The 15,884-nt window shown below is 58.4% G+C and overlaps 1 protein-coding gene across 7 annotated transcripts in view; it reads right to left on the reverse strand.

Moving 5' to 3' along the window:
• The window catches only part of NFIC (nuclear factor I C), a 110,842-nt gene that overhangs the window by 5,142 nt on the left and 89,816 nt on the right, over positions 1 to 15,884 (reverse strand). For 2 of the 7 annotated variants that reach the window (XM_033199572.1, XM_033199571.1), the window contains exons 7-10: positions 12,013 to 12,138; positions 7,283 to 7,467; positions 6,032 to 6,185; positions 3,717 to 3,802 (exon numbers count right to left, since the gene is read on the reverse strand). In XM_033199572.1, the coding sequence (XP_033055463.1) occupies positions 3,717 to 3,802; positions 6,032 to 6,185; positions 7,283 to 7,467; positions 12,013 to 12,138 (551 nt within the window). Of the gene's footprint in view, positions 1 to 3,716; positions 3,803 to 5,602; positions 6,186 to 7,282; positions 7,468 to 12,012; positions 12,139 to 15,884 lie in introns of those variants that run through there. The other 5 variants (XM_033199569.1, XM_033199568.1, XM_033199570.1 and 2 more) reach the window with 4 other exon arrangements.

The raw sequence follows: 15,884 nt of genomic DNA on the forward strand, positions 1-15,884 counted from the left end.
TGAGGCCCGGAGAAGTCAAGGAACTTGCCCGAGGTCACCAGCATGGAAGTGGCAGAGTGGGAGCTTGAACTCAGGCCTGTCTGACTCTGGCTCTTATTTCTGCTCCTGCCCAGGGCCAGCCCCCTCGCCTGCCTCTCGGGACCCCTCTGAGCACTGTCCTGGGCGTTCAGGGCCCATCCTGTCACAGGACCCCCGGACGGCCCCCCTCACCCCACAGAAGCTCACTAAGCATAGGGAGCTGAGGATGGCTCTCAACCTACCAGAGGTGGGAGACCGAGGCTCAGGGAGGGAGGTCTGCATGGGGCTGTACCCAGGGTCATGTAATTTGGGGACAGCTCTGGCCTCAGTCTCTGTAGAGAAGCTGCTGTCCAGACCCCTGTGCTGGAAATGCAGACTCCAACCCCGATGGAGCATCCAGTGTGGACTGTGACGGGAGGGCTGTGCCTCTGGACTGGGGGAGACCCCTTCACTCCCCCATTGAGGTTAGAGGCGGGGCTGCCCCCCACCCCTGTGGCAAATCATTCAACAGAGCCCCTCCAACCAGGCAACCGCTGGGCCAGCCCATCGAACTGGCGCCACCATGGTTCCCAGCGCCCCACCTCCAGCCAAGTTCAAGTTCATCTTGGCCATTACCTCATGTCTGGTTTCTGTTGGCAACCGACAGACTCTGGGCGTGACCCTCCCGTGGTGGACCAGCCTCCCCTCAGCCCTTGCTCCCCCTCCTCCCTCCCCTCCCCTTCCTGCCTGGCTCTGGCCCCAGCAATGGTGGCGGGGGAGGTAACCTCAACTCCATATCCTCCCACTCAGCTGAGGGGAGACCGAGGCAGCGGGTGTGAAGGGTGAGGTCCGGGCTCTGGTATCCTGCTGGCCTGGCTGCAGCCGTCTGTGTGGCTCTGGACATGTGGCTCAACGCCTGCCTCGCCCCCCACCCTCGGTTTACCCACCTGCTTACGTGTGCCCCGTGCAGGAGACATGTAGGGGTGTGGAGGGCATCACAGAGGGGAGGGGCCGGGGCATCAGAGCCACTCAGCCTCACGGTGGGGGGATTAATGGGGAAGGACATGGGGGGATGGGTGGGTAACTGACCAGGGCGAGATCAATTAGCATTGATCACGGGAGGGATATTGATCGGGGGAGAGTCTGTGGACTGGGGGGTGTCGGGAGCCCGAGAGGCAGAAGGGAAGGGGCGCCCACCCAGGCTTCGAGGGAGGAGGGGGCAGAGGGAAGCGAATCCCTGCCAGGAATAGAGGAGGCGGAGGCAGAAGTGCTGACTGGCCAGAATCGGAAATGGGAGGCCTCTGAGCTCAGGGTCCTTTGAGCGGGAGCGGGGAGAGGGGAGAGCGGGCTCTCACTGCTTCTTCCCTCCCTGTCTCCGGGGCCTGCAGGGAGGCAGTGGTGCCCGGCCTCACCCCGGGTGCTCTTAGTCCAGTCAGGGCAGCAGCGATGGGGTCCTCCCCAGACCTGCCCTCCCCTGACACCCACTTTGGGGACCTCACCTTCCCCCCAACCCATGCTCCCCTGAGAGCCTCTTGACAATGTGTCACTTTCCCCTCTGTGCCCCAGAAAGTTCTGACTCCTAGGCCTGGTGGGTGGCCACTCCCTCCCTCTGAACCCTTCTATGGCTCCCCACTACCCCAGAGCAAAGCCCAGCCCAGGTCATCCGTGTGGCGCCTGCCATCGGAGGTCTCTCACATTCCAGCCATTTCCCACATTCCCCCTGCAACAACATTGCCTATGCTGAGCCCCCTGCCAGTGCCCCCCCACGCCCCATTCCGCCAGCCCTGGTCCCATTCCTTCTGGGTCCCCAAAGGGGTCCAGCCAGTCAAGAGAGGGATGCTAAGAAAGATGCCGCCCTTGCCTGCCTCAGTTTCCCTCCCCTCCCAGGCTCGAGCGGGGGGGGGCTGGAGCCAGCGCAGTCTGAGAAGGGTCCCGGTCAGAGTTTGGTCCAACGCAGAGGCTGGGGAAGGGTTAACGGGCTGGGCCTCCTCCCGCCGCAGCTTTTATTAGCTTTGGGTTCTGAACCACTTAAGACATTCCCAGCCTCCTGCACGGGCAGGGAGAGATGCGGGGTGGGGGTGGCAGAGGTAACGCCGCCAGGCTCCATCAGCACCGGGCGGGGGAGGGGGTGGTCGGTCATAGGTGGCCCAAATCCTAAAGCGAGGAGTCCTGGATGTCTGCTCGCAGGGGGACCTGACCAAGTCACTGCCCCCACCGGGGCTCTGTGGGTGCAAGGCAGGGTGCTTAATGTTTAGGGGGGTGGGGAAGTCTGAACCTATCTGTGCCCTTTCTATCCCCCAGTGCCCTTCAAAGGCTCCCGGTGTGGGTGCCCAAGGTCAGAGGAGGAGACAGAGGTTCCGAGCCAGCGCTGGGCTGGAGCCCTAGATCCTGACCCAGGATTCCCTACACCCAGGGCACGCGGGTCTCCTCTGGACTCAGAAGCAGCCTCAATCCCTGCTTCCTCTCTGGCTGGTTTTGTGGAGCCTGGGAAGAGAGGGAGGGGCTGTCTACAGGCGTCCTGGGCACCCAGCACAGGGAGGGAGGGGGAATGCCATGTTCCTTCCCCCATCCCATCCGCTCAGCCAGGGCAGCCCCGCAGGGTCCAGGGGAGAGGCCCCCTGACCCTTGCCTGTGCGCTCTGCATCAGGAAACCTCCCGCAGTCCTGGAAGATTTGAACACGGCCCCTGGGGACCCCACACATCTCCACACTCTGCAGTTCTTTGGCTGCTGGGTAGCCCAGAGCTCATTTCTCTCCACGTCTGGACCTCCCAGGCCTGCGGCAGCCGCCCCTACATCCTCCAACCCTCTCCCCAACACAAACCGGGGAGACAGCAGAGGCTCAAAGGTTCAGCTGCTCACCCACAACCCGCAGACGCGCTCACACACTCCTGGCCTGCACAGAGCCTCTTAACGGGGGTGGGGGGTGAGGGACACCTGGGCGTGGGGCTAAGGCTGCCCTCCCATGCCCCCACTCCCTAGATGGCTATGCAGCCTCAGGCGATTCAGTTCCCCTCTCTGAACCTCCTCTATCCACCACCTGCCTGCCTGCCCGCCTGCTTTCTGAGGGTGGTAGGACCCCGGCCATGCTCACTCAGCTGCAGCCGCCTGAACATGAATGTCAGCATGGACACGAACGCCGGCCCCTGCCCCACCCTGTCTGTTCTACTGACGAAGCCCCTCCACCCCCAGCCCTCACACTGGCTTTGATGTGGGCTGGAGCCTGGGGTGGGGGCTCGGATGCTGTCCTGGGAGGCCCCACGCCCTGCCATGGGCTGCCTCGGTTTCCCCGGCTGGTCCCTCTAGGCCTTGGTGTGGATGGGGGATGGAGGCTGGGGGCGGGGGGGGGTGATGCGCTGTGTGACCCTGGGCAGATCCCCTTGGCTCTCTGGGCCTTAGTTTTCCCATCTGTGCAATGGTAAGCAAACGGTAGCGACACTGGCCCATAGCTCTCCCATGACGGTCTCCAGGAGATGCCCCTGGGGACCCCATAGGCTGAGTCTCGGGCCATACCCCATCCCCCCAGGACCAAGGTGGAGGGAAATTTGGCCTCAGGGAGAGGCTAGGCTGGGGCTCGAGGCCCGGGTGGGGTGTGGGAGGCTGGTGCCCCTGTGCCGGGGGTGTGGCGTGGGACCCAGCAGGCCCTCCTCGCCCTGAGCCCCCCGGGCCGGCCCCACTGCCCTGCCCCTCCCGCCCCCCCAGCCGGCCTCTCGGCCCCTACCTGTGCCTGATAAATGCCCGCAGGATCCCTTGGTCCTAATCCCACAAAGGAACGGTTTGCAGGGGACGTGTCGGGCGGAGAGTAGGCTGCAGGGAGGAGAGAGACCGAGAGCCCATTAGCGAGGGGTTGCGGGAGCCGGGGCAGCCCTGGCCCCAGAGACGGTGGCCACCGCCAGGCGCCACACAGCCGGGCCTCCGCACCCGGTGCCTGGGGCCTCCGAGCCTGCCGCCCACCCTCGGCTGAACCGAGCCCCCCTGAAAGGCCCGAGGTCCTTGGGAGGCGGGGATCCTGACTCAAGGAGCCCGGGGGTCACGGCTGAGATCGCCCAGTTGGGCGGGGTGTCTGCTGAGAAGGAAAGCAGGATGGCTCCGTAATTCACAAAAACGCCCGTGAATTATTCAGGGTGTGCAGTGCCCGCCCGGTCCTGCCACTGAGGGCTGCCTCCGCGCAGGGTGCATGAATTATTAAGGGCGTTTTATTTATTAATCTTCCTCCCGGAGAGGGCAGAGGGAGGGTTGGGTGTGTGCATACATACAGATGTGCATATTTATATTTCAGTCTCAGCGATTATATTCTGTCGGCGTGTGAGTAACTCACAGCCTGCTGCTACAGTGGGGATGGGGGCCTCACACAGGCCGGGACCCAGGTAGGGGGAGAAGAAGCTGCAACAGGTGGGGTCCCCAAGTTGTCCTGGCTGGGGCTTGGGGGAGCTGGAGGCAGTGAGGCTTAGGGGGAGAAGTAGGAGTAGATTTGCAGTTAACAGCCCCAGTGCAGAGAAAGAGGGGTGGAATCCATGCCTATCCTGCATTTATTAAGTGTCTACTGTATGCCAGGCACTGGGCACAATCCCATTGAGCCCTGAGTGGATACTACACAGTATCCTGCATCCATTAAGTGTCTACTGTATACCAGGCTCTGGGCACAATCCCACCGAACCCTGAGTGGATCCTATGCAGGATCCTGCATTTATTAAGTGTCTATTGTATACCAGGCTCTGGGCCTGATCCCACTGAGCCCTGAGTGGATCCTATGCAGTCAACGCTCCCATTTCACAGATGAACAGGCAGGGACAGCTGGCAAGAATGACCACAGCTGCCTGACACCACGCAGCGTCAGGCGCCACGAGGAACGTGGAACGTCCTCCCTGTCTCCCTGACCCACGTCACCGGCTTGTTCCCCACTGCCCTGTGAATTGGGCACCAAGGCGAACCCATTTTGCAGCTGAGAAAACTGAGGCTCAGAGAGGGGAAGACACCTGCCTGAGGTCACACAGGGAGAGAGCTGCAGAGGCGGGATTCCAGCTCAGGGTGGATTTGGGGCTGATCTCCTCCAGCCAGTGCTCAGAAGAAGCCGGTTTTCATGGGCAGGCAGCCCGGGTTCTGGCAGGCAGTGGGGCCGGGGGGAGGAACGCCGGGGCAGGGGGAAGAGGAGCTGAGGGCGCATAGAAGGAACCACAGCCACCAACTGCTTGGGTGGGGTGGGGTGGGGGGTCTCATTTGGAGAGTGAGGGACAGAGATGCTCAAAAAGGGGGATGGGGGCAGATGGAGTCCGAGGGGAGAGGTCTCTGGGTTCCAAGCCAAGCCAGTGACCCACCCAAGCCTGCATGGGGGTCACAGGACAGTCTGGGGATAGAGCCACTGCGGACGAACGGGGTGGACCTCAGGACGAGGATGCCAGGACCGAGGGGCCATCCAGCGGCCACCCAGAACCACATCCAGAGAGCGGAAAAGTCTAGAAGGTGCAGTGGCCAGCAACCCAGGGGCTTCTGGGTCAGGTGGACAGGCAAAGAGGGTCCCATCTAAAGGTGTGGTCCAGTCCAGATCACCCAAAGGAACTGCGCCTGGTGTAGCTCCTTTCTCCCCAAGAAGCCGGAACTCTGGAAATGTTTATGTAAAACGTCCTGATTTTAAAATGGTAACAACCGTTCTCCTTTTCCACAAAAGACCAGTCTGGGGGTGCAGTCTGGCCCTCGGGCCACCACTGTGAGATCCATGTCCACCGTCAGCTGCTTGACACACCAGGGAGTGTTTTTGATGGCCCATGGCGGGCACCGGGGTCCCCCAGGCGACTCGGCGAAGGGGACAGACCCTGGACTCTCACCCTGGCCCGTGGCTTGGTCCGGTCAGCCCCTAAGGCTGCCTCAGCCCTACACGGACCCAACCATGTGGCCCCTGGGCTGTTTTCCAGAGACCCACCAAACTCGCCAGGCCCCGCAGGGCCGGGCCTGACCTCTGACCTGGCAGTGGGGTTGGGGAGGGGACAGGTCCCCCTGCAGACATCCGCCCCACCAGGGCACCACTTCCCGCGTGCTTACAAGGCGAGGTCGGCGACGTGGCTCCTCCCTCGGAGGTGGTGGCGGGTTTGGTGGCAGGGGGGAGCGCCAGCCGTGGCAGCCCCGGGGGCGGAGGTGCCAGCATCTGAGCAGAAAGGCAGTGGCTGGGCATTTTGAGCTGACCACTTCCATTTAACTGGGGGAACAGAGAGACACGTGGTTAAGGGGTGGGCTCCCCCTCTACCTCGGGCTGCTGGCGCCGGCCGCCCCCGGCTCTGTGCACGGCCCCGGGCGGGATGGCAGGCTGGGGGAGCCAGAGCGTGGGTGTGACCATGGCGGGTTTGGTGGGTCTGAGGACGGCTGGAGGTGGAGGGGCCTGGGGATGCCCGCTTACTGGTGTCATTCAAAGCCCGGCACTGCTGGGGCCACGCTCACTGCGTCTCCTTTGTAAATCCCCTGCACGCCAACTCGCCTGAGTTCCTTCCAAACAGTGCCACCACCTCCTAACAGCAGGGTGTCTGCGTTTTTCCTAATTCATCAGGAGCACGCCATCATCCACCATCACCCACGGCCCGGCCCGTGGTTCCAAAGTCCGAAAAGCTCTGAACACCCAAAGCTTCCTATGGAGTCTGGCAAACGCTGTCTCACTTGAACTGAGTTTGGTGGGTTTTTTGCAATCAATTTCTTCCTACCCCCCGCCCCAAATCTTTTTTCCTTTTTGAGACAGGGTCTCCCTCTGTCACCCAGGCTGGGGTGCAGTGGCACAATCAGAGCTCACTGCAGCCTCGACTTCCCAGGTTCAAGCGATCCTCCCACCTCAGCCTCCTGAGTAGCTGGGACTGCAGGCGCCTGCCACCATGCCTGGCTAATTTTGAAGTATTTTTTTTTGTAGAAACAGGGTCATGCTATGCTGCCCAGGCTGGTCTTGAACTCTGGGCTTATGCAATCCTCCCACCTTGGCCTCCTAAAGCGCTGGGATCACAGGCCTGAGCCGCTATGCCCAGTCCCTCCCTGCCTTGTGTTAACACGAGTAGCACTCACGCAGTTGCTGGGACCTATGGGTGCTACCCAGACCCCATAGGGTGCGACGTGACATGTCTGAAACCCTGGCATCCGAAAGCATCTCAATTCTGACCCACTCCAGCTGCTTCCCAGCACGACAGAGGAGGGGACTTCAGAGCCGAGTCCCCAAGACCCTTCAAAGCAGAAGTTGTGCCTTCGTGTGAGCACGTGGCCCCCGGGAGGTCACCCGGAGCTGCCAGGAGAGGCCCGAATGCGCCCCGCCCGACTCACCGGTCCAGGTTGCTGGCTGGCTGGGTCGCAGGCCAGCGAGACAAGATCTTTGAGCGGGTCCTGGGGGTTGAGATGAGGTGGGTAGCGGATGGCGGTGTGGGGGAAGTAGGTGGAGGCCGTCTGGGGAAGGATGGACGTCGTAGGGAAATGCAGAGCGGAGGACGGGTGGGGGCTCCGGGCGATCCCTGCGGAGACAGTGGGAAGCGGGGGTTACTTGGGGGCTCCAGCCGGTCTGCTCTGTGACCGTGTGACTGTGTGTCTGTGGCTGTGATTCCTGCTGCATCTCAGTGCGTTTAATAACAACCAGAAAACCCCCCAGCCGCACTGACCACATTTACACCCAAATTCCCTGACTCCCATGGCAACCCCAACGGGGCTGTGATATTATCCTGTGTTTTAATTTAATCTTTTAGTTTTGTAGATGTTGGGGTCTTGCTATGTTGCCCAGGCTCAAGCAATCCTCCCTCCTCGGCCTCCCAAAGTGCGGGGATTACAGGTGTAAGCCACCAAGCCCGGGTTATTTTTTTCTTTTTTTTTTGAGACAGTCTTGCTCTGTCACCCAGGCTGGAGTGCAGTGGTATGACCTCAGCTCCCTGCAACCTCCACCTCCTGGGTTTAAGCAATTATGCCTCAGTCTCCCCAGCAGCTGGGATTACAGGTGCACACCACCACGCCCGGCTAACTTTTGTACTTTCAGTAGAGATGGCGTTTCACTGTGTTGGCCAGGCTGGTCTCGAACTCCTGACCTCTGGTGATCTGCCCACTTCGGCCTCCCAAAGTGCTGGGATTACAGGTGTGAGCCACTGCGCCCGGCCCCATCTTTTTTTTTTTTTTTTTTTTTTTGAGATGGAGTCTCTCTCTGCCCTCCAGGCTGGAGTGCAGTGGCCGGATCTCAGCTCACTGCAAGCTCCGCCTCCCAGGTTCACGCCATTCTCCTGCCTCAGCCTCCCGAGTAGCTGGGACTACAGGCGCCCGCCACCTCACCCGGCTAATTTTTTTGTATTTTTTAGTAGAGACAGGGTTTCACCGTGTTAGCCAGGATGGTCTCGGTCTCCTGACCTCGTGATCCGCCCGTCTCGGCCTCCCAAAGTGCTGGGATTACAGGCTTGAGCCACCGTGCCCGGCCGGTTTTTTTTTTTTTTTTAAACAGAGGATGACAGGGTGACCTTCAGGGTATGTGTCACCTGCCTGAGGCCACACGGTATCAGGTGGCAGTTCAGGAATTTGAACCCAGACTATCTGGCCCCATGGTCTATATTATAAACCTGAGGTTGGTAAGCTCTTTCTGCAAATACCTGAATAGTGATTTTTTTTTTTTTTTAAGAGATAGAATCTCGCTTTGTCACCCAGGCTGGAGTGCAGACGCATGGTCATGGCTCACTGCAGCCTTGACCTCCTGACCTCAGGTGATCCTCCTGCCTCAGCCTCCGGAGTAGCAGGGACATGTGCCACCACGCCTGGCTAATTTTTTGTATTTTCAGTAGAGATGAGGTTTCATCATGTTGCCCAAGCTGGTCTCACAACTCCTGGACTCAAGCAATCCACCCGCCTCAGCCTCCCAAAGTGCTGGGATTACAGGCGTGAGCCACCGTGCCCGGCCTCATTCCAGCACATAAACCCCGTCTTCATCAGCCATCACTCCTCACCCCCTCCCCCAGCCCCAGCACCCACACATACCCTTCCTGCCTCTGTGGCTGGGTCTGTCCTGGACATTTCATAGAAATGGGATCACATGCTGTGTGGCCTTTTGTGTCTGGCTTCTCTCACTGAGCGTGACGTCCTCAAGGTGGCCTGCGTCAGAGCCTCGTGCCTTTTCATGGCTGAGTCATATTCTATTGTGATGCCTGCCTTTTCCTCTTTCTAAACAGTTCAGTGATTTTTAGTATTTTCACTATTTATAGCAGTCACTCCCCCGTCTCCCTAGCCTCTGCCCAGATAGTAAATATTTTTGGCTTTTGGCCACGTGGTCTCTGCTGTAATTACTCAGCTCTGCCAAGGCAGGGTGGAAGCTGCCACGGGACATATACAAAGATGTGGTCGTGGCTGTGTGCCATAAAACTTTATTCATAAGAACAGGCAGCCGGGGGGCTGGCGTTTGCTGACCCCTGGGCCAAATGACTGCTTTGATTTGGGCCCGCCTCTCTGTGTGCATGACTGCGTCAAGAACTAAATATTTTATGACTAGAACGTGGGATAGTAAGCAATATCTGAGGCTTCCTACAACTGACCCCGCTTAATCCCAATGGCAACCATGGGAGGTGATTTTTTGTTTGTTTTGTTTTGTTTTTTTGAGATGAGAGTCTTGCTCTGTTGCCCAGGCTGGAGTTCAGTGGCATGATCTTGGCTCACTGCAGCCTCTGTCTCTCAGGTTCAAGAAATTCTTGTGCCTCAGCCTCCTGAATAGCTGGGATCACAGGCATGCATCACCACACCAAGCTAATTTTTGTATTTTAGTAGAGACAAGGTTTCACCATGTTGTCCAGGCTGTTCTTGAACTCCTGATCTCAGGTGATCCGCCTGCCTTGGCATCCCAAAGTGCTGGGATTAGAGGCGTGAACCACTGTGCCTGGCCGAGGTGGAGATGTCTCTCTCTTTTTTTTTGAGACAGAGTCTTGCTCTGTCGCCCAGGCTGGAGTAAAGTGGCGCGATCTCGGCTCACTGCAAGCTCCGCCTCCTGGGTTCACGCCATTCTCCTGCCTCAGCCTCCCGAGTAGCTGGGACTACAGGCACCCACCACCACACCCAGCTAATTTTTTGTATTTTTAGTAGAGACGGGGTTTCACTGTGTTAGGCAGGATGGTCTCGATCTCCTGACCACTTGATCCACCGGCCTAGGTCTCCCAAAGTGCTGGGATTACAGGCGTGAGCCACCGCACCTGGCCTTTTTTTTTTTTTTTTTTTTTTTTTTGAGACAGAGTCTCGCTCTGTCGCCCAGGCTGGAGTGCAGTGGCCGGATCTCAGCTCACTGCAAGCTCCGGGCTTCCCGGGTTCCCGCCATTCTCCTGCCTCAGCCTCCAGAGTAGCTGGAACTACAGGTGCCCGCCACCTCGCCCGGCTAGTTTTTTGTATTGTTAGTAGAGACAGGGTTTCACCGTGTTAGCCAGGATGGTCTCAATCTCCTGACCTCGTGATCCGCCCGTCTCGGCCTCCCAAAGTGCTGGGATTACAGGCTTGAGCTACCGCGCCCGGCCTTTTCTTTTTTTTTTTTTTTTGAGACAGGGTCTTGCTCTGTTGCTTAGGCTGGAGAGTAGTGGCGTGAACTCTGCTTGCTGCAACCTCTGCCTCCTGGGTTCAAGTGATTCTTCTGCCTCAGCCTCCCAAGTAGCTCAGACTACAGGTGCCCGCCACCATGCTCGGCTAATTTTTGTATTTTTGGTAGACATGGGGTTTCACCATGTTGGACAGGCTGGTCTCGAACTCCTGACCCTGTGATCCACCTGCCTCAGGCTCCCAAGGTGCTGGGATTACAGTCGTGAGCCACCGAGCCCAGCCTTTTTTTTTTTTTTTTGAGATGGAATCTTACTCTGTCACCCAGGTTGGAGTGTAGTGGCATGATCTCCGCTCACTGCAACCTCCGCCTCCCGGGTTCAAGCAGTTCTCCTGCCTCAGCCTCCCGAGTAGCTGGGACTACAGGCACCCACCACCACACCCAGCTAATTTTTTGTATTTTTAGTGGAGACGGGGTTTCACTGTGTTAGGCAGGATGGTCTCGATCTCCTGACCACTTGATCCACCGGCCTAGGTCTCCCAAAGTGCTGGGATTACAGGCGTGAGCCACCGCGCCTGGCCTTTTTTTTTTTTTTTCTTTTGAGACAGGGTCTTGCTCTGTTGCCCAGGCTGGAGAGCAATGGGGTGAACTCGGCTCGCTGCAACCTCTGCCTCCTGGGTTCAAATGATTCTCCTGCCTCAGCCTCCCAAGTAGCTCAGACTACAGGTGTCCGCCACCATGCTCGGCTAATTTTTGTATTTTTGGTAGACATGGGGTTTCACCATGTTGGACAGGCTGCTCTCGAACTCCTGACCTTGTGATCCACCTGCCTCAGGCTCCCAAGGTGCTGGGATTACAGTTGTGAGCCACCGAGCCTAGCCTTTTTTTTTTTTGAGATGGAATCTTACTCTGTCACCCAGGTTGGAGTGCAGTGGCACGATCTCCGCTTACTGCAACCTCCGCCTCCTGGGTTCAAGCAGTTCTTCTGCCTCAGCCTCCCAAGTAGCTGGGACTACAGGTGCGTGCCACTGTGCCTGGCTAATTTTTGTATTTTTAGTAGAGACGGGGTTTCACCACGTTGGACAGGCTGGTCTCGAACCCCTGACCTCGTGGTCCACCTGCCTCGGCCTCCCAAAGTGCTGGGATGACAGGCGTGAGCCACTGCGCTGGGCCTCATTGGCATCTTCTGATCCTGCCTGTCCATCAGTGTCTGGGGTTGGAATGCGGGGATTAGATTGAGACAGTGGGTGAGAGGAGTGAGGTGAAGGGTAAGCCCTGGGTTGCAGCCTCTTCTTATACAAAGGGGGAAACTGAGGCCCAAAGAGACTGAATCCAATCTCTCAGCTGGGCTGGGACAAGGCCCCGGGTGCTGTCCACTATGGCACCTCTGTGGTTTTTTTATCCACCTAGAAGGCTACAGCAATATGACTCATGGTCAGACATCCAGTGGGACTTCTCTGGCTGTGAGACGCCTGAGCGCAGGGCCCGCTGCCCCTCCCCGCCAGGGGCCTGTGGCGCTCACCACTGTGCACGGCGATGACAGGCCGGTGGTGCTGGGTGAAGCTGGAGAGGCGGGGAGAGTCCTGGGGGGACGGGCTGTTGAATGGTGACTTGTCCATCTCTGTCTTCTTCACTGGGGACGAGATGCCTGTGGAGGGGATGGGACAAGAGAGTCACAGGCTGGTCACACCCCAGGAGCCCTGGACCTTCCCCAAAGCCAGCCTCCGAAGGGATAGGAAGCCTCATCACCCTGCCTTCTCTTCCCCCAGAATCCTGAAGGGGAGAGGATGTGAGCCCATTACACGGAGGAGTAAACGGAGGCTCAGAGCAGAGAAGGGGCTGGCCAAGGCGGCACGGTTGGGGGATGGACAGCTGGGTACCAGCATGTGCCCCTGGGCCTGGCTCCCGGCTGCTGCCTACTCTCCTTCCAGTGAAATGGGAAGGCTCAGGACTGCCCCATCACCTAGAAGTCACCCAAGCCCTAAAGAAGGCGCAGGGAGGGCAGAGACAGTCAGATCCGAAGCCCAGTTAGACCCTGACTGGCTAAATGCGCACAGACAAGCCCCAGCTCAGCTCTGCCTTCCCTCATCCATGCGGGACGAAGGAATGGAGCCTCCCGGGAGCTGAAGTGAGGTGCATCCACCCTCTGCAGTGCCTTGCTGGCATCACTCTGCAGACAGGGGCCTTACTACCTCCCGGGCTGCCTGGGACAGAAGCCGCGACAGCCCCCAGCTCAGCAGCTCAGCCCCTCACACCTTCCTCAGTGAATCAACAAATGAAGAAACAGATGGAGGCCGGGCATGGGGGCTCACGCTTGTAATCCCAGTGCTTTGGGAGGCTGAGGTGGGTGGATTACTTGAGGCCAGGAGTTCAAGATCAGCCTGGCCAACATGGTGAAACCCCGTCTCCACTAAAAATACAAAAATTAGGTGGGTGTGGTGGCGGGCGCCTGTAATCCCAGCTACTTGGGAGGCTGAGGCAGGAGAATTGCTTGAACCTGGGAGGCGGAGGTTGCAGTGAGTCGAGATCACGCCGCTACACTCCAGCCAGGGCTACAGAGCGAGACTCCGTCTCAAACACAGAAAAACAGATGGATAGCCGGGCGCGGTGGCTACGTCTGTAATCCCAGCACTTTGGGAGGCTGAGGTGGGCGGATCACGAGGTCAGGAGTTTGAAACCACCCTGGCCAACATGGTGAAACCCCGTCTCCACTAAAAATACAAAAATTAGCCGGGTGTGATGGTGGGCACCTGTAATCCCAGCTACGCGGGAGGCTGAGGCAGGAGAATCACTTGAACCCAGGAGGCAGAGGCTGCAATGGGCCGAGATTGCGCCATTGCACTCCAGCCCAGGCAACAAGAACGAAACTGAGAAACTCTGTCTCAAAAACAAACAAGCAAACAAACAAACCAAAAACTGATGGATGGACTCAGGTAGGCTCACCCACTAAACGCTGGCTTCCCTCCCGCTCCAGGCACCCCCCTGGAAAGCCCCTGGGTGTGGGGGAAGCAGGTGGCCCACGGTTCAAACCCCGGCTGGCCATGGGGCTGTGCGACCTGGAGTGAGCCGCCACATCCACCCCTTTTCATAAAATGGGGGATTCTGTAAAGCTCTGGAATTTCCATCGGGAGCAGTGTGGGAGTGGCAGCTGTGAGGACTGCGCCAGGGGTGCCTGTGTGGGTGAAGCCCACGGCCGTCCCGGATCCCTGGGCATCAGGGCATTCTCTGAGGATGCCTTCAGCCCAGCTTTCTGAGGGAACGTCAGCCACCCAGCTTGAAAAATGTTAGTTACTGCAGGAGCCACTGCTGCTGCTATTTGGGGTGAGTGGGGAGATGTCAGGGTGCCCCTTGACACTTGCACCCTGTCTTTAAAATGAAGTGGGAACACAGAGCCCCAAAGAGGGCCATTTTGGGTATTTCCAGGAGGCTGGGGTGGAGTCCCGGCTCTGGAGCGGAAATGCCTGGCCTTCCGGGGCAGTGTCTTTTTTTTTTTTTTTTTGAGGTAGAGTCTTGCTCTGTCACCCTGTCTGGAGTGCAATGGCGTGATCTCAGATCGCTGCAAGCTCCGCCTCCCAGGTTCAAGCAATTCTCCTGCCTCAGCCTCCTGAGTAGCTGGGATTACAGGCACCCGCCACCATGGCCAGGTCATTTTTGTACTTTTAGTAGAGACGGGGTTTCACCATGTTGGCTAGGCTGGTCTCCAACTCCTGGCTTCAGGTGATCCGCCCACTTTGGCCTCCCAAAGTGCTGGGATTACAGGCATGAGCCACTGCGTCCGGCCAATTTATTTGTCACTCAGGCTGGAGTGCAGGGGCATGATCATGCTCACTGCAGCCTCAACCTCCTGGGCTTAAGTGATCCTCCCACCTCAGCCTCCCAGGTAGGTGGGACCGCAGCCATGCACCATCATGTCCAGGAAATATTTTTTTTAGAGCAAGGGCTTGCTATGTTGCCCAGGCTGGTCTCAAACTCCTGGCCTCAAGCGATCCCCTTCCCTTGGTCTCTCAAAGTGCTGGGGTTACAGGCGTGAGCTGGGATTACAAAGTGCTGGGGTTACAGGCATGAGCCACAGCACCTGGCCCCAGGGGAGCTTTTTAAGTGAGGGCTAAGGATCACATATGCCTGAAAAATGCAGTGTCCTGGGCCCTACCCTATCCCTGGAAATGGAATCTCAGGGAGGCATGCCCTGGAGAGCCACATTTTTAGAAGGGATTTTTACATTTCTTTGAAGGTAAAACATATCTACTGAGACCATCCAAACAGGATGATGAGTTTAGCTTCCCTTCGACCTGGCCCTTGGAGTTCCTTACCTCCAGGGTGTCTCAGGTGGGCACTGCGGCCGGATCGCTTTCTGGGGTGGGGCTCTCCTAGGCACTGCAGGGTGCTGAGCAGTGTCCCTGGCCACCACCCACTTCATGCCAGGAGCACCCCCTAGTTGTAACAACCACAGATGTCCCCAGACATCACCACAAGTACCCTGGGGAAGAATCACCTGTGGGTGAGACCCTCTGGGTTAGCGGATCCCATGGACCCTCCATGAGACTGTGTCCCATGATCCTCTGCCCTGCTGAGGTCCCAGGAGGCTGCACACATTGAAATCCACACGGAGTGAGGAGGGAGAGAGGAGGTGCATTCCAGGAGCTGGGGTCCCCCTGGTTTCTACCGTCTGCCCTGTCAGGAGCTTCTCCTGGTGTCTGGTGTGAGTAGTGACATAACTCAATATTTTCCAAATAATTCGCACAGGATTTCTCAGTCTCGACACTGCTGATGCGGGCCAGATCGGTCTCTGTGGAGGGCTGTCCTGGGCACTGCAGGGTGCTGAGCAGCATCCTTGGCCTTCACCCACTCCATGCCAGGAGCACCCCTCAGTGGTGACAACCATGGATGTCCCCAAATGTGACGTGGTGTCTCTGGGTGATGCCCTGATTAGAAATGGTGAGGGTGTCACCGTGTTTTGGGTCTCCTGCTGATGGTTCCATAGGTACCTCCAGGCATCTGTGTGGCACAGCCCCTCCCCAGCCCTGTCCCCACCTCCTCTGTCCTCCCAGCATCGCTGTATCCTTCCCTGAATGGGGTTACCACTCAGGGAACTTCTGTCCTCTCTGATGGCTGCAGCCCGGAGGGAGCCCAGATCCAGGACCCAGCCGGGGGGGACACGCAGCTCTTCATCTGCTTTTGTGGTTATGGAACCAGCTGTCCCATGGCCCTGCACACATCATGCTGTGAGGAGTGAAGGTGTCGCCGGGACACATCCCAGAAGCAGGTCAGCAGTTCGCGGGGACCCGGGAACACCTGGCTCTGGAGGAGACTGGCACCCAGGACACCCACACGGGGGGCAGGAAGGATGACGCCTCCACTCATGCCCAGTCTGTGAACACTCACGGGGGAACACTC

Source organism: Trachypithecus francoisi, unplaced genomic scaffold, assembly GCF_009764315.1.
Source record: "Trachypithecus francoisi isolate TF-2019V2 unplaced genomic scaffold, Tfra_2.0 Lachesis_group5, whole genome shotgun sequence".
In the NCBI taxonomy this organism is placed as follows: Eukaryota; Metazoa; Chordata; class Mammalia; order Primates; family Cercopithecidae; genus Trachypithecus; species Trachypithecus francoisi.